Below are 12,868 nucleotides of genomic sequence, written 5' to 3' on the forward strand. Positions count from 1 at the left end.
TTGACATGGTATTTTCAACTTACGATGGTTTTATCAGGACATACCCTTATCATAAATTTAATATCATAAATATTAAAATGTGGATATGGTTTTAGCTGTAACTATGAGGTCAATAATTTGGACAAAATCTACGTAAAAGGCTGAATACACAGGAAAAGGGCAGTCTCCCAGCTGTTTCTCTCATTCCTGTGATTCCTCTATAGCTTATTCATTCTCACCATAAACTGAGTTAGTGAGAAATCAAGGTTAAAGCAGTAGGAAAGAAACTTAATTCATCTAATTTTATGACTTATTAACAACTAAAAGAATCTGATGATAGGAAGGCTGGAATGAATAGCTAAAATGTTACTACTTTTACACTATCTGTGAATTTCATTTGCTCTCATTATCACAAATGATGAAAAATTAGCTGTCAGAAATTTCAAAGCAAGACAGCAGAACATGATAAAGACAGGAATTAATCTGGAACATTTTTCTCTCTGTTAGAATTTTTCAGGTAATATGAGGAAGATAATATCACATTTCTTCACAATATTCTGTACATTTTCTTACAGGAAAAAGAATGAATTGTGGTGACCGATGGCATTTATTAAAAACAAGGAAACTTTTTGTTCTAGGCCACTAGTTATATTTACTGTAAGAAAACTCTACAGATTATTTGCAGGACTCGAGAGAATTCACTTTTAACGTTATAGCCCAAAATTTACAGATAACTTGTTTGTAAATAACTTACAAGGACCACAGCCTCACAACTGGGATATTCTGTTTTATTTTATTTTGATAACCGGATTATAACCTCTTTGAAACTGGGAAGTGGCAATAAATGATGCTGTGCTTTTTCTCCAACAACTCCATAAAAGTGGCATCCCGACATATATTTGCCTGGGCTTCATAAAACAAAATGTGGAAGTCTTTCTTTACAATATAGAATGCACATCACATACACCCTTATAGAGATTATGGCTTTTTTTCTTTATTATAGCACTGCACTGTCTCAAGGGTGGCTGCATTCCTTTGGACTGTGAAATAATCTCTGGAAAATATACATGCTACCCCACTGAAGAGTACTAATTAGAGTTTGAATATGTTCATTTTGTGTTCAAATTTCAAGTCCTCTTCCCCATCCAGCCACTTCTCAGGCCTTTCCTTTAAGACCACGAAAAGCAAAACTAGAGTTGTTCAAAGTTGGAACTAAGGAAAGAAAATAAATAATGAAGCTAAGCTGGATTTCACTGTACATATTTAGAGTACATTGCCTATAGTGGAACTGTGCTTACAAGTACCAGTTTTTCAGGTTTGAATTATTCATTTGGGCTCTCAAAAAAAAAAAACAAACAAAAAAAAAACCTGCTTTGTAGATCCAGGGCACTTGTAATTTTCCAACTGGGTTCCTGGTCTGCTTAGCTAATTCTGTGGGCTTCAATGTGCAGTCCACACCTGAAAAGGGGGAGTTTCAATGTTGTGGTTTATTAATCAGGTACTTTCCATTCACTCAGTTAACAAATAGAAAACAGAAAGAAAAAAGAGAGAACGCCTCCTACTTATTTTTTACTCCAAATATGGAGACAGAAACTATTAAGCAAGTGAAGAGGGAAACTCCGGCATATTTCACCTTGACCTGGCTGGACGGGTCTGATGCCGGTAAGGGGAGGCTGCTCTTTGAAAGAGGTTGGCAGGCAGCTAGTGGGAAACAAGAGGTCAGACTTTACCAGGGCGAACCACTCCTGCCCCTAGAGGTAAAAGGGAAGCATCACTCTGGGTCTGATTGGAAACAGTGCCTTGTTTTCAATCCGGAGGACTGCGTTTTCTCCCTCGGCCTAGCCTGTTAGTGACAGGACCCAAGGAGGCGCATGGCTTCCCCCACAGTTGCCCAGCAAAACACCCCTCCCTGCGGGCCCTAAATTTCTGACCTGCAAGCAGCAGAAATGCCATCCCACCTCCCTCCCTCGCTGCTTCTCTCCCCTGTTTCGCCGGCCTTTGTAACTTCTTTGTTCTGTTTATTGGGAAGTTGACTTTTAGGTCAAAAGACCCAAGGTAAACTAGCAAATGCCCAGAGCCACCACCAGACCCTGTAAAGAGCAGGGCTGCCCAGCCCAGGGTTGATGCTCCGAGTGGAGGAGCCACGAGAAATTTCAGCCAGCAGCTGCTAGTGCAGCTCCTGCAGACTGGAAACTCCGGCATATTTCACCTTAACCTGGTTGGACGGATCACCTCTCCAAGTGTTGGGGAGACGCGGGACACTCTTGGGGTGGGGCAAAGGATGAGCTCCTGACTGCAAGCAAAGTAGGCAGCGCGCGCTCCCAGAACAGAGGGTGTTAGAGGTGGGGTGAGGCTCCGGGACTCCGCTCTGCAGGCGGCAGCTGCCGAGCATTGAGTATCTCCAAACAAAGGAGTGCGCAGAGCCCGGGGCGAGAGGCTGGGGTTTGCGCGCAGCTGCCGCTTGCGCTGAGCCAGCCTCTGCACCCGGTAGGCGAGCGTTAGGGAGGAGGAATTCGGGGAGGAGAAGGAAAACAACAGGGCGTGCGATTCCTGTTGTGCGGCTACACTTCAGGAGTTCTTGTGAACTATGGGAATGGCAACCATTAGAGTCAAGGGGGAGAGAAAGAGCTGGAGTGAGCAAAACAAAGAGCGAGTGTGGGCCGCGGTGACTTCATGCCTCACTAATGTCCCGCCCACGCTACTCCGAGCTTTTGCTGTTGCAGCGAGCTGCCTCCGAGCCTCTCGCTGCCGGGGCCGGGCGCTCCATAGCGTGGGGCGGTTTCCTAGCAACTCAGGGCCTTGAGCGCGCCCAACTATCAGCACATAGGGAGTCACCCCCCTACCCCCGGCACCCGCGGGCCCGGGCAGGGCCACACCTCTCCGCCTCCCACCAACTGGTCTCCCTCTCATCCTCACGGGGTGCACCCCTGAGCGCGCCAACAGCCTGGGCTCTGGACGGCCGGACATCTGAGCTGTACACTGAGGCCAAGAGAACGAGGGCACGAAGCTCCCGCCCCCCGAGGCCGGGCTTTAGCACCCCGCAGCGGTGCGCTCCACTCCTACCCGAGCCGGGAGCTGCGATGCCTTGCTCTGAGTCCGCCAGCGCCGAGGGGGACTATTAGGGCGCTCCCGGAGCCGCTTCCCCTGGCTGCTGGCGCCCCAAGCTTCCTCCCGGCCAGCAAGGACGCTGCCACTTCGACTTTGTCCTCTGGTCAACTAACGAGGCTGCAAAGCTGCAACTAAGTGGAGTTGGCCTCCCTGCCCACCTGTGGAAGAAGCTCTCGCTGATTGATGCGACATTGACTTTTTTCCCCTCTGGCGTCCCCTCCCACAGATGCAGCATCACCCAGTGAATGTACATTAGGCTGGTTTTTCCCCCCAGCTTCGGGCTTTGTTTGGGTTTGATTGTGTTTGGCTCTTCGCTAAGCTGATTTATGCAGCAGAATTCCCGTCGGCTGGAGAGAAACAAAAGCTCTTTTCTTTGTCCCAGAGCTGGCTGCGGAGCCCCGCTCGCGTTGCCGCCCCGAGCCTTTGGCAGTCGGAGGAGGTGCTTCTCGCGGAGATTTCGGGGACCCACCGCGCCGAGCTGGGAGGGCCGCAGGGGCCCTGAGATGCCGAGCAGTGCCTGGGCCAGCGTACCTGCACCGCTTCTTCCGAGCCGCGGGGTCCGCCTGCCGGGCCTGCTGGAAACATCCTAGCGACACTTGGTCCGCGGGCCCCAAGGTGCGCCTGGGAGGCGCGAGCGCGCATCCAGAGAGCAGCCAAGCGGCGGGCGCTGTGTGGGCTGCTTTGCATTATGTGCTGCTCGGCCCTGGCTTTTCTTACTGCCGCATTTGTCTGCCTTCAAAACTGCCGGCCCGGTCCTACCCCATTCCTCCGGGCGGCCTGGGTGTTTTCAGTTGTTCTTGGACTGGGCCAAAGTGGTAAGTTGTGTGTGTGTGTGTGTGTGTGTGTGTGTGTGTGTGTGTGTGTGTGTGTTTTGTTTTCTTCTCTTCCTCAAAGGTCTTGCAAGGGTTGAGGAGCAGCATCCTGGCCAGTTAAGTGGCCGGGTGTCAGTCTCCTTCCATCTGCCTGTAGAACTTCAGAAGGGTGGTGTGTGGCACTATCCCCCATCACATGTGGCCTGAGGGAGGCCAGGTGTCAAGCATGAACGCCCTGGAGCGACATCAATCACTAATTATAAGTGGGGATACTGTGTGTTGCTCCTGGATGTTGGGAAAGCAGTAATAGAATGGACGTTTGGAAGTGTGGGCAGTGGTATTTACAGAAGCCAGTTTAGGGGTTCTGCCCCATCCTTGAAGGCATCCTTAAAGATGCTCCACATCTTTCTAGCATGTGGGTCTAATAACTAGCCTGTATCTGATTCAAGGCTGAGGATAAATGGGTGTAACAGGAGTGAGTCTTCTGTTTTTTGGGGACATGAAGGAAAAGGATGGCAGCATACAAGTTTCTTCTGCCACAGTGCTCAGCCTGAATGAATTAAAAGTGCAAAAGCGTTTTGGCATTTTTGAATTATATGCAAATGTTAGGTGACACTACTAGGTTACTAGCAAACACAGTATAAGTAATAGTAATAATCATCAATTTAGGATGCGTTCTTACTGGTTTGATACATAAGCAAAACACTTATTTTTGCCAAGGCAATGATTATTGCTGCAGTTTATTTTTTAATTTACTTTATCTGTGTGTGGCCATCCAGTCCTTAAATTCTATTAGAGCCTTTCTCTGACCTCTCCTGTTGAAGGAGAATTATAATTGTTTTGTAGACCAAAATTTTCTCCAATGCTTTGAACTGGTGTGCCAAGTTTCTGCCTGAAGCTAATTAAAATGGTCAAGTCATAACCTTATAAATAAGGGTTTCTAATGGAAACATCCAGCTAGCTTCACTTATTGGTTGCTTATATAGTTGTCTCATATGTGTTTCAAAAGGAATTTACCCACTTATGTGAAATGAGAGCAATTAGAGTAAATTTTTATCTTGTGGTTATTTTTTGCCTTATGTGTTGATTTAAAAATAAGTGAAACTTAAGGCAAAGGAAAGCATAACATTCATTATCAATTATCTCTTAAGTGGAACATGCATTTGTTACAGAAAATTTTCCACTGAGCATAATTCCATCCTGTATTAATAAGTGACAAAGTGTTTTTCTAGATTTAGTAAACAGATACACAATAGTAAAATGACCAAAATTGTGTCAACAGCATATATTATGTCCCCAATTTGTAGGCGAAGAAAAAAGTCCTACTTGCCTCTAGAATTTGTTAATAATAGTAATAATTTTTATTCATTGGGCTTGTGATGATTAGTCAAGTTCTCCTGTAATAGCAATGCATTTCCAGTCAGTAACTATAACTGACTTGAAGCAAATATTATGAATGGGCTCCCTTGCACCTGCTGTTGTGAAAAGGGAATGCTTATCTGAAATCAGAACAAGGCATCTTTTTCCCAGCCTCTGTCAATATACAAAGGTTTCTCATGTATACTGGTTTGCATTGCAGTTAAAAACATGCAAAAAATTTAAATTATAGCCAGCACAACTCAGAAAATTAGAGATCAGCCTAAACTGTTGTACTTTTGTGATATAGCTACAAGGCTCAAATTATATGTCTTCACAGTGCAAATTAGACGCTTAAAGCAGAACAGAAATTTAGGTATCAGTTACAAAGGAAATCTTGTTCCCTTGCTCGGTAGTTTACACCAAGGAATCGTTGAGGGCATTAAAGCCATACAAAAGAAACCATAAGCTGCACAACAACATACCTTTGGGTTTAGTTTTTGAAGTAGAATGTATAGGTCCCAAATTACATAGTGAACTTTTGTTAATGAATATATCACGAGTAAGAAGAATGCTACTAATAAAATCTGAATATTCTTCTGATCTAGGAAATTTATTGGACTTTGTTATTCAGTTTTCCCTGGTGGAAATTACTGACAATTCTTGTAACAATAACACTAAAGAGTGATTAATGAGTAACTGGAATACACTAAAGCAGGGGTCCTCAAACTTTTTAAACAGGGGCCCAGTTCACTGTCCCTCAGACCACTGGAGGGCCGGACTATAGTTTAAAAAAAAACTATGAACAAATTCCTATGCACACTGCACATATCTTATTTTGAAGTAAAAAAACAAAACGGGAACAAATACAATATTTGTATTTGCATGTGGCCCGCTGGCCGTAGTTTGAGGACCCCTTGCACTAAAGAATACCTAGTGGTTACTATTTGAAGACTTAAGGTAGCAACACTGTTGTTTCTACATTTGCTACTTTTGAAAGGTTAGAAACTTTTTAAAAATATGTTTTTATTGATTTGAGGGAGAGGGGGAGAGAGAGAGAGATATGAGAGAAACATCAATCTGTTGCCTCCCATACAGAACCCGCAACCTGGGCATGTGCACTGACCAGGAATCGAACCTTATGTGATTTCACCTTCTGTGTATAATCAACTATTTATTCTTTTAAGTAATAACCAACTAGATTATCATTGTTTTTTAACTGTAGTATTACTTTACCTCAGAACATATTCTGTAACATAAGTGTTCTTAAGTATTTTTATGGTTACCTAAAGTGAGAAGATGTTTAAGAGAACCAAGCCTTTGTTTAAGAGAACCAAGTCTCAAATTATTTGTGCAACAGGAATCCAAATTAATTCTATCTTAAAGCAACTGAGACACCTTCTGAGTAAAAAATAAGTTTGTATTGTATATAAAAGCAAAATAACTGATAAGATTAGAAAAAGCCAAAAAAATTCCTGTGCCCCCAAATATTTACCTGTTACCAAATTATCTAAAATTTCACCATTTAATGGATTTATTTGGATTAAGCATGGTATTGACACTATGTTTCTTCTAATGTTTAGCTTTATATTATGGGAATTTTGAAACACATGCAGAAGAAGAGATAATGGTATAAGGAATTGCCATATACCCATCACCCAGCTTTAAAATGAACTATCAACTCAGAGCCAACTTTTTTTTTCTCTCTCTCCCTACCCAGTTTATCTCTTTTCCCCAACTAGATTATTTTGAAGTAATTGCTTATATAATTTTATCCTAAATATTTCTGTAAATTAAAATACTACTGGACAAGTAACACACTCATTAATCCCAGGGCATGAATTGTTTTAGCTGAATTTTAGGGCCACAAGATTTTTCATTATCTTTCATGGGAGGAATGCAGAAGTGAGGGCCTGGAGCAAAGACAATTTTAACCACTTACTTTTCAATGGTTCTGTTATGGCTCCATTAAAAATATTTTTCTTAAAATATGCATATGTAACAGGCTTTTTGATATGCATGTATATGAAGAAGGAAAAAACATCAATACATCTACTTCCCCAACTAAATGCTAATTTCTTTAACCCAATGGAATCACAGAAAGTATACCTTGTTAGGGTTTGTTGGAAGAGTTATCTTGAATCATCATTTCTTCTCCTCTCTACTGGATCACTTATAGCATATGCGTATCCATACACGCTGTAGTATCCCTCTGCTATTTCTCACTCTCTGCTATAGCCAAAATCTTGAAAGAGCTATCATACTTGCTGTCTCCAATTCTCCTCACCTGCCTGTTGAAACCTTTGCAATCAGGCTTTATTTATCACCTCTCCCAGTATCTATTCTGTTAAAAACACAGTGAGCTCCCTATTGCCAAATCCCAGGGCCAAGCCACAGTCTTCATCCTATTATCTGTCAGTAAGTTAACACTGTTGACCACTCCCTCCTTCAAAGCACTTCTTTCATGGACCCACATGCTCTTGGTTTAAGCTCCTTCTCTATCTCTGGTGTCAGTTCTTCATGTCCCAACCTCCAAATGTAGGAGTGGCTCAGGACTCAGTCCTTGGACTGGACTTTCTCTTATAGCTATTTATTAAGTCCTCAGGTGGACTAACCCAGTTTTGGGTCTTAAGTACCATTTCTATGATGACAACTTCGGTCCTGACCTCTTATCTGATCTTCAGATGGTATAGCAAACTTATTCAACATCTCCACTGTATGTCTAAAGGCAGAATTACCCTAACATATCTCCAAATTTCTCCTTCAAGCTTGTACCTTTCATACTCTTCCTCATGTGAGTAGGTGGTAAATCAGTCTTCCTGTAGTTCAGGGTAACACTTTGGTGGCATCCTTGATCTATTTAATTCACACTAGAATTTGCACTTTAAGAACTACCCTTTCTAATAAAGAGTGAATATGCTAATTGACCCTCATACATCACAAAGATGGCGGCACCCACAGGCAACAAGGAGGGAATATGCTAATCCACTGCCCCACCCCCAAAGATGGCAGCACCCACAGCCAATAAGGAAGAAATATGCTAACTGACTGTCACACCCTCAAAGATGGCAGTGCCCACAGCCACAAGATGGCCAGCATGGAAGGGCAGTTAGGGGCGACTGGGCCAGCAGGGGAGGGTAGTTGGGGGTGACCGGGCCGGCAGGTGGCAGTTGGGGGCGATTGGGCTGGCAGGGGTGCAGTGAGGCGTCGATCAGGCTGTCAGGAGAGTGGTTAGGGGGTGATCAGGCTGGCAGGCAGAAGCGGTTAGGGGCAATCAGGCAGGCAGGCAGGCAAGCAATTGGGAGCCAGTAGTCCTGGATTGTGAGGGGGATGTCCGACTGCTGGTTTAGGCCCGATCCCACAGGCAGTCAGACATCCCCCAAGGGGTCCCAGATTAGAGAGGGTGCAGGCTGGGCTGTGAGACACCCCCCCCCCCTCAGTGCACGAATTTCATGCACCAGGCCTCTTTTTTTTCCTATAAAAGCCGGTTCTATTATAAATGGTTTAACACAATAATACACTTGTTTTCTGCCTTCTCAGTCCACCCCAGAAAGCAGGCTCTTGACCTTGTAGGCAAATCTTTAGCTAAGATCAAAATAAACACTTACTAATTTTTAATCTACTTTTTACAAATTTGTTTTCTTTCAAAATTTCTGATAATTATTTTCATTGAAAATTAATTATAAAAAGTAATCCTGACCTTTTACCTCAATACGTATTTTAAAACTGATTTATATTTGGGCTATATAAACTGGAATTTGTAGTCTTTTTAAAAATATTTTTTATTGATTTCAGAGAGGAAGGGGGAGAGAGAATCATTGATTGGCTGCCTCTCCTGCACACCCACCACTGGGGATCGAGCCTGCAACCTGGGCATGTGCCCTTGACTGGAATTGAACCCAAGACCCTTCAGTCCACAAGCTGACACTCTATCCATTGAGCCAAACTGGCTAGGTCTGTAGTCATTTTTAACCAAACACTAAGAAAGGTAATAAAAAGACAAACTATTCTAATCCATTTAAATAATTATTCATTCAAATTTTCTTAAACCACTTACATCCTTGTGCCAGGCACTGTTCTGGGTTTGACTATAGTTAATATTTGTGAAGTATTTGCTCTATGCCAGACACCCTCCTGGACATGCTGTATGAAAATAAATTTTCATGCCCACAACCCTCTGAGGTATATACTCTGATTATTCCCCATTTTGTAGGCAAGTAAATTAATTAAAGAGACATTGAATAACTTCTTCAAGATCTCTTAACTATCAAGTAATGGAACCAGAATTCAGACCTCTGGGGTTGACTCTGCACTCTGAATCACTATTACAAACTATCTTTCAGGGGTAAAGGGATCCCTATCCTTTTCTGCCTCTCCCCACAGGCAAGGAATCCATGAGGCATACCTCTCCAGAGACTTCAAACCTCTTCTAGATCATTTCCAGAATTCTCTGCCCAAATAGTCCAAGACAACTTTCAGGGCCATACTATGGTATCACTTTGCCACCCATAGGCCAAAACCCTAGGAAAGGGGAAGTATACAGAACTTGGCCATGCTGGCAGGAATGTCCATGCAGGTAAGTGATAGGCAACTTTTAATATAGGATAAAGCTAGAAGTGAGAAGAAGAGGGGCAGATCAAGGAATGGAGAGTAATCCTTTACACACTGCCCAGTTCTCAACCAGAAATCTGGAATGTGAAATTCTAAATTCAGACCTAGCCTTCTAGGGCTTTATAAATGTATATTAGGAAAACAGAACTTATTTTACTTACTGGTTTGTAAGTAAATATTTAGTCTTGTTATGCCCACAACAATATGCATTCTTTTTTTGGCCTTAAAAAAGTTAGGAGCAGACTTCCTATTAATTTAAATATTATTGGGAGGTTGACAAGCAATGAAAGCACCAGAGATCATTGCATAAGGAGAACTACCTCATGTCAAGATAGTTCTAACTAAATGCCTTTTATTAAGCTCTAAGATGTATACTGATTACACTGAATTACAGTTTCTTGTAAATGGTGTTATAGTGAGTCTAGTATATTTTAGATTTAGTTTTATTTTTATAAACTCTTATTAACTTAAAACATGACACAGAAAAGAACATTTTATGGACACAAAGTAGCCAAATTTGGCTGAATCATTCAGCTGTCATATATTGACTATCTATAAGTACATGAATATATAGGAAAAAACAACAACTACCATACTGCCTTCAGGGACTAAAAGGACTATTTTTCAATTTAAAAAACCCATGTTAATGTGACCTCCTTTCTGTTTTCACAGTAAATTGCTGTGTGTAAAGGCAGCAATTTGTAAAGGCAGCAGTGTGTAAAGGATTTCTTTAATTTGCATACCAAAGAAAAATTTAATTAAAGTCAAAGTGGATTCTATTGGCATTTTATAATTTAATTAAAACAGTCTTATCTATCAACAAAACTAATAGGGTCAATTTTTGCTCAGAAACTACTAATATTAAACATAAGTTAAAATTATCTTTCCTGAAGTGAGTGAGCCATATAGATATTAGCAAGAAGAGTCAAGATAGAGAAAACAGCAGGCTCAAAGGTCCTGGGGCAGAAATGTGCCTAGAGTATTGGAAAAAGAGCAACAGGGCCAGTGTGACTAGAGAGGAGCAAGAGGGGTGAGTAGGTGAGGGAGGAGATCTGAGGGATTAAGAGCAGAGGGTTAGATCACATTGTGCTGGGTCCACGGAGAGTTCAGTGTGTCCATGAACTAGTTTTGGAAAGGGATTACAGTTGTATTTTCATATCTAACAAAAGATGCATTTGTCTTGCCAAAGACCACCCGATGGTTGAATGCAATTATTCAAGCTAAGCCACCCTAATGTTTTCCAAAAATAAACTTAAATGTGTTGCTTTTTAAAAGGTATTTTTTATTATATACTGCATTAGTAAAGAAGTGCATATATTACTTTAAAAAATTATCTTTACTGAGTTACTTTAAAAGTTTCCCAACTAAAATTAATTTAAGAAGTCAGAGTAAGATAATTGAATTAAAATTGCAATGTTAAATTATGGTGGTCTTAATGGATATATACTCTTAAGATGCTTTTAAAAGATGCTTTTCTTTTGAGCGCTATTAGTCAAAGTACTAAAAGTTCACGTGTAAGATAGCATATAAGGTCTCAAAGACTGGCCTTTCATGCTGGCCTTATCAAGAAGCCAGCCATCATTACTCTAGTGGGTTATCTTTCTTTCCCAGGTATTTTTGTTGTTTTGTTTTCTTTTGTTTTATTCAACAAATACTGTTATATTTGTCAAAGACAGCCTGTTGCCACTCCAGATCAGTATTGGTGCAGTTTGATTAGTCTAGAGAATAGTCTCCAAAATTCACAGTCCCCAGGTAGTTCAGTGGCTGCCAAAGGCTAGTTCAAGCCAAGGTCCAAGGAAGAGACCTAATTTGCAAGTGGAGGAAAAGACTAGTAATGAAAACAGGAGGATGAAGACTAGAAATGTGTCTTATTAAGTATGTGAGGCGTGCAGTGGCTTTTTGCCAGGAATGTTTTAGTCTTTTGCATGGTTTTTGGATCCAAGTTCTTTTTACAACAAAAATACTTGATATTTCAAGATATGCTGAAGGAAAAATGCAGCCAGAGTTGAGATACTGTTGTTCCACATGCATACATACCAGGGTCCTTTCCTTGAAATTGAACCACATTTTCCCAGGTACAGAATTTTTTCTGATTTCAGTGAGGGCCAGATATTTAGTATAATTCCCTGGAAACTATTACCAATACTGGGTAGGGAAAGGAGCCTAAGGGAAAGCTTCATCCTTAGGGAATGAGGTATCACTACTATGCTTCAAAGGGACTTCAGAATATTATGAGGTCAAAACGGAGAAAATAATTAGAAGTTCAAAATTCTACAAAATTAGGTTGTCAGGAAGTACCTTAAGGGGTGCCAAACTAGGGAATGTCGTTCCTAATTGGCTGCTTGAGTGGAGCTAGGAGGCCAGGCTGGCTACAACTAGTGTTGTAAAGGTATTCATTAACTGCAGGAGAACAAAGAATGCAGGAAAGTTTCGGGTGTGCTGGAATTGCTGTAGGACTGGCTGTTCTGGTTAGAAACAAAGAACTCATTGTGCAGAACTGTATTATTAGCAGAAAAGTGACCTAGCCAGTTTCTTAGTAAAAGGAATACCTCCCAAGGTATTGCTCTATTGCAATGGTTCTCAACCTTCCTAATGCCGCGACCCTTTAATACAGTTCCTCATGTTGTGGTGACCCCCAACCATAAAATTATTGTCATTGCTATTTCATAACTGCAATTTTGCTACTGTTTTGAATCGTAATGTAAATATCTGATATGCAGGATGTATTTTCATTGTTACAAATTGAACATAATTAAAGCATAGTGATTAATCACAAAAACAATATGTAATTATGTATATATGTTTTCCCATGGTCTTAGGCGACTCCTGTGAAAGGGTTGTTTGACCCCCAAAGGGGTCACGACTCACAGGTTGAGAACCGCTGCTCTATTGTCTTTTTGTGCATTTAGTTTGGATTTTTATGGAATTGAAGTCAAGTAGACCATAATTTGCAAAAGAAAACTTTCTGGAAATGATACCTGGGGCTCAAGTTCCAAGAAAAT

General features: G+C 41.6%; 1 protein-coding gene across 2 annotated transcripts in view; it reads left to right on the top strand.

The window, feature by feature from the left end:
* Nucleotides 1-2,797: 2,797 nt before the first annotated feature.
* ITGB8 (integrin subunit beta 8) overlaps nucleotides 2,798-12,868 on the top strand; it is a 124,321-nt gene continuing 114,250 nt past the window's right edge. The window contains exon 1 of one of the 2 annotated variants that reach the window (XM_081101943.1): nucleotides 2,798-3,902. In XM_081101943.1, coding sequence (XP_080958069.1) covers nucleotides 3,776-3,902 — 127 coding nt within the window. In that variant the 5' untranslated portion in view covers nucleotides 2,798-3,775. The remainder of the gene's footprint in view (nucleotides 3,903-12,868) is intronic. The other variant, XM_081101942.1, reaches the window with a different exon arrangement.

This window comes from Myotis nattereri, assembly GCF_964212035.1.
Source record: "Myotis nattereri genome assembly, chromosome: 11".
NCBI lineage: Eukaryota > Metazoa > Chordata > Mammalia > Chiroptera > Vespertilionidae > Myotis > Myotis nattereri.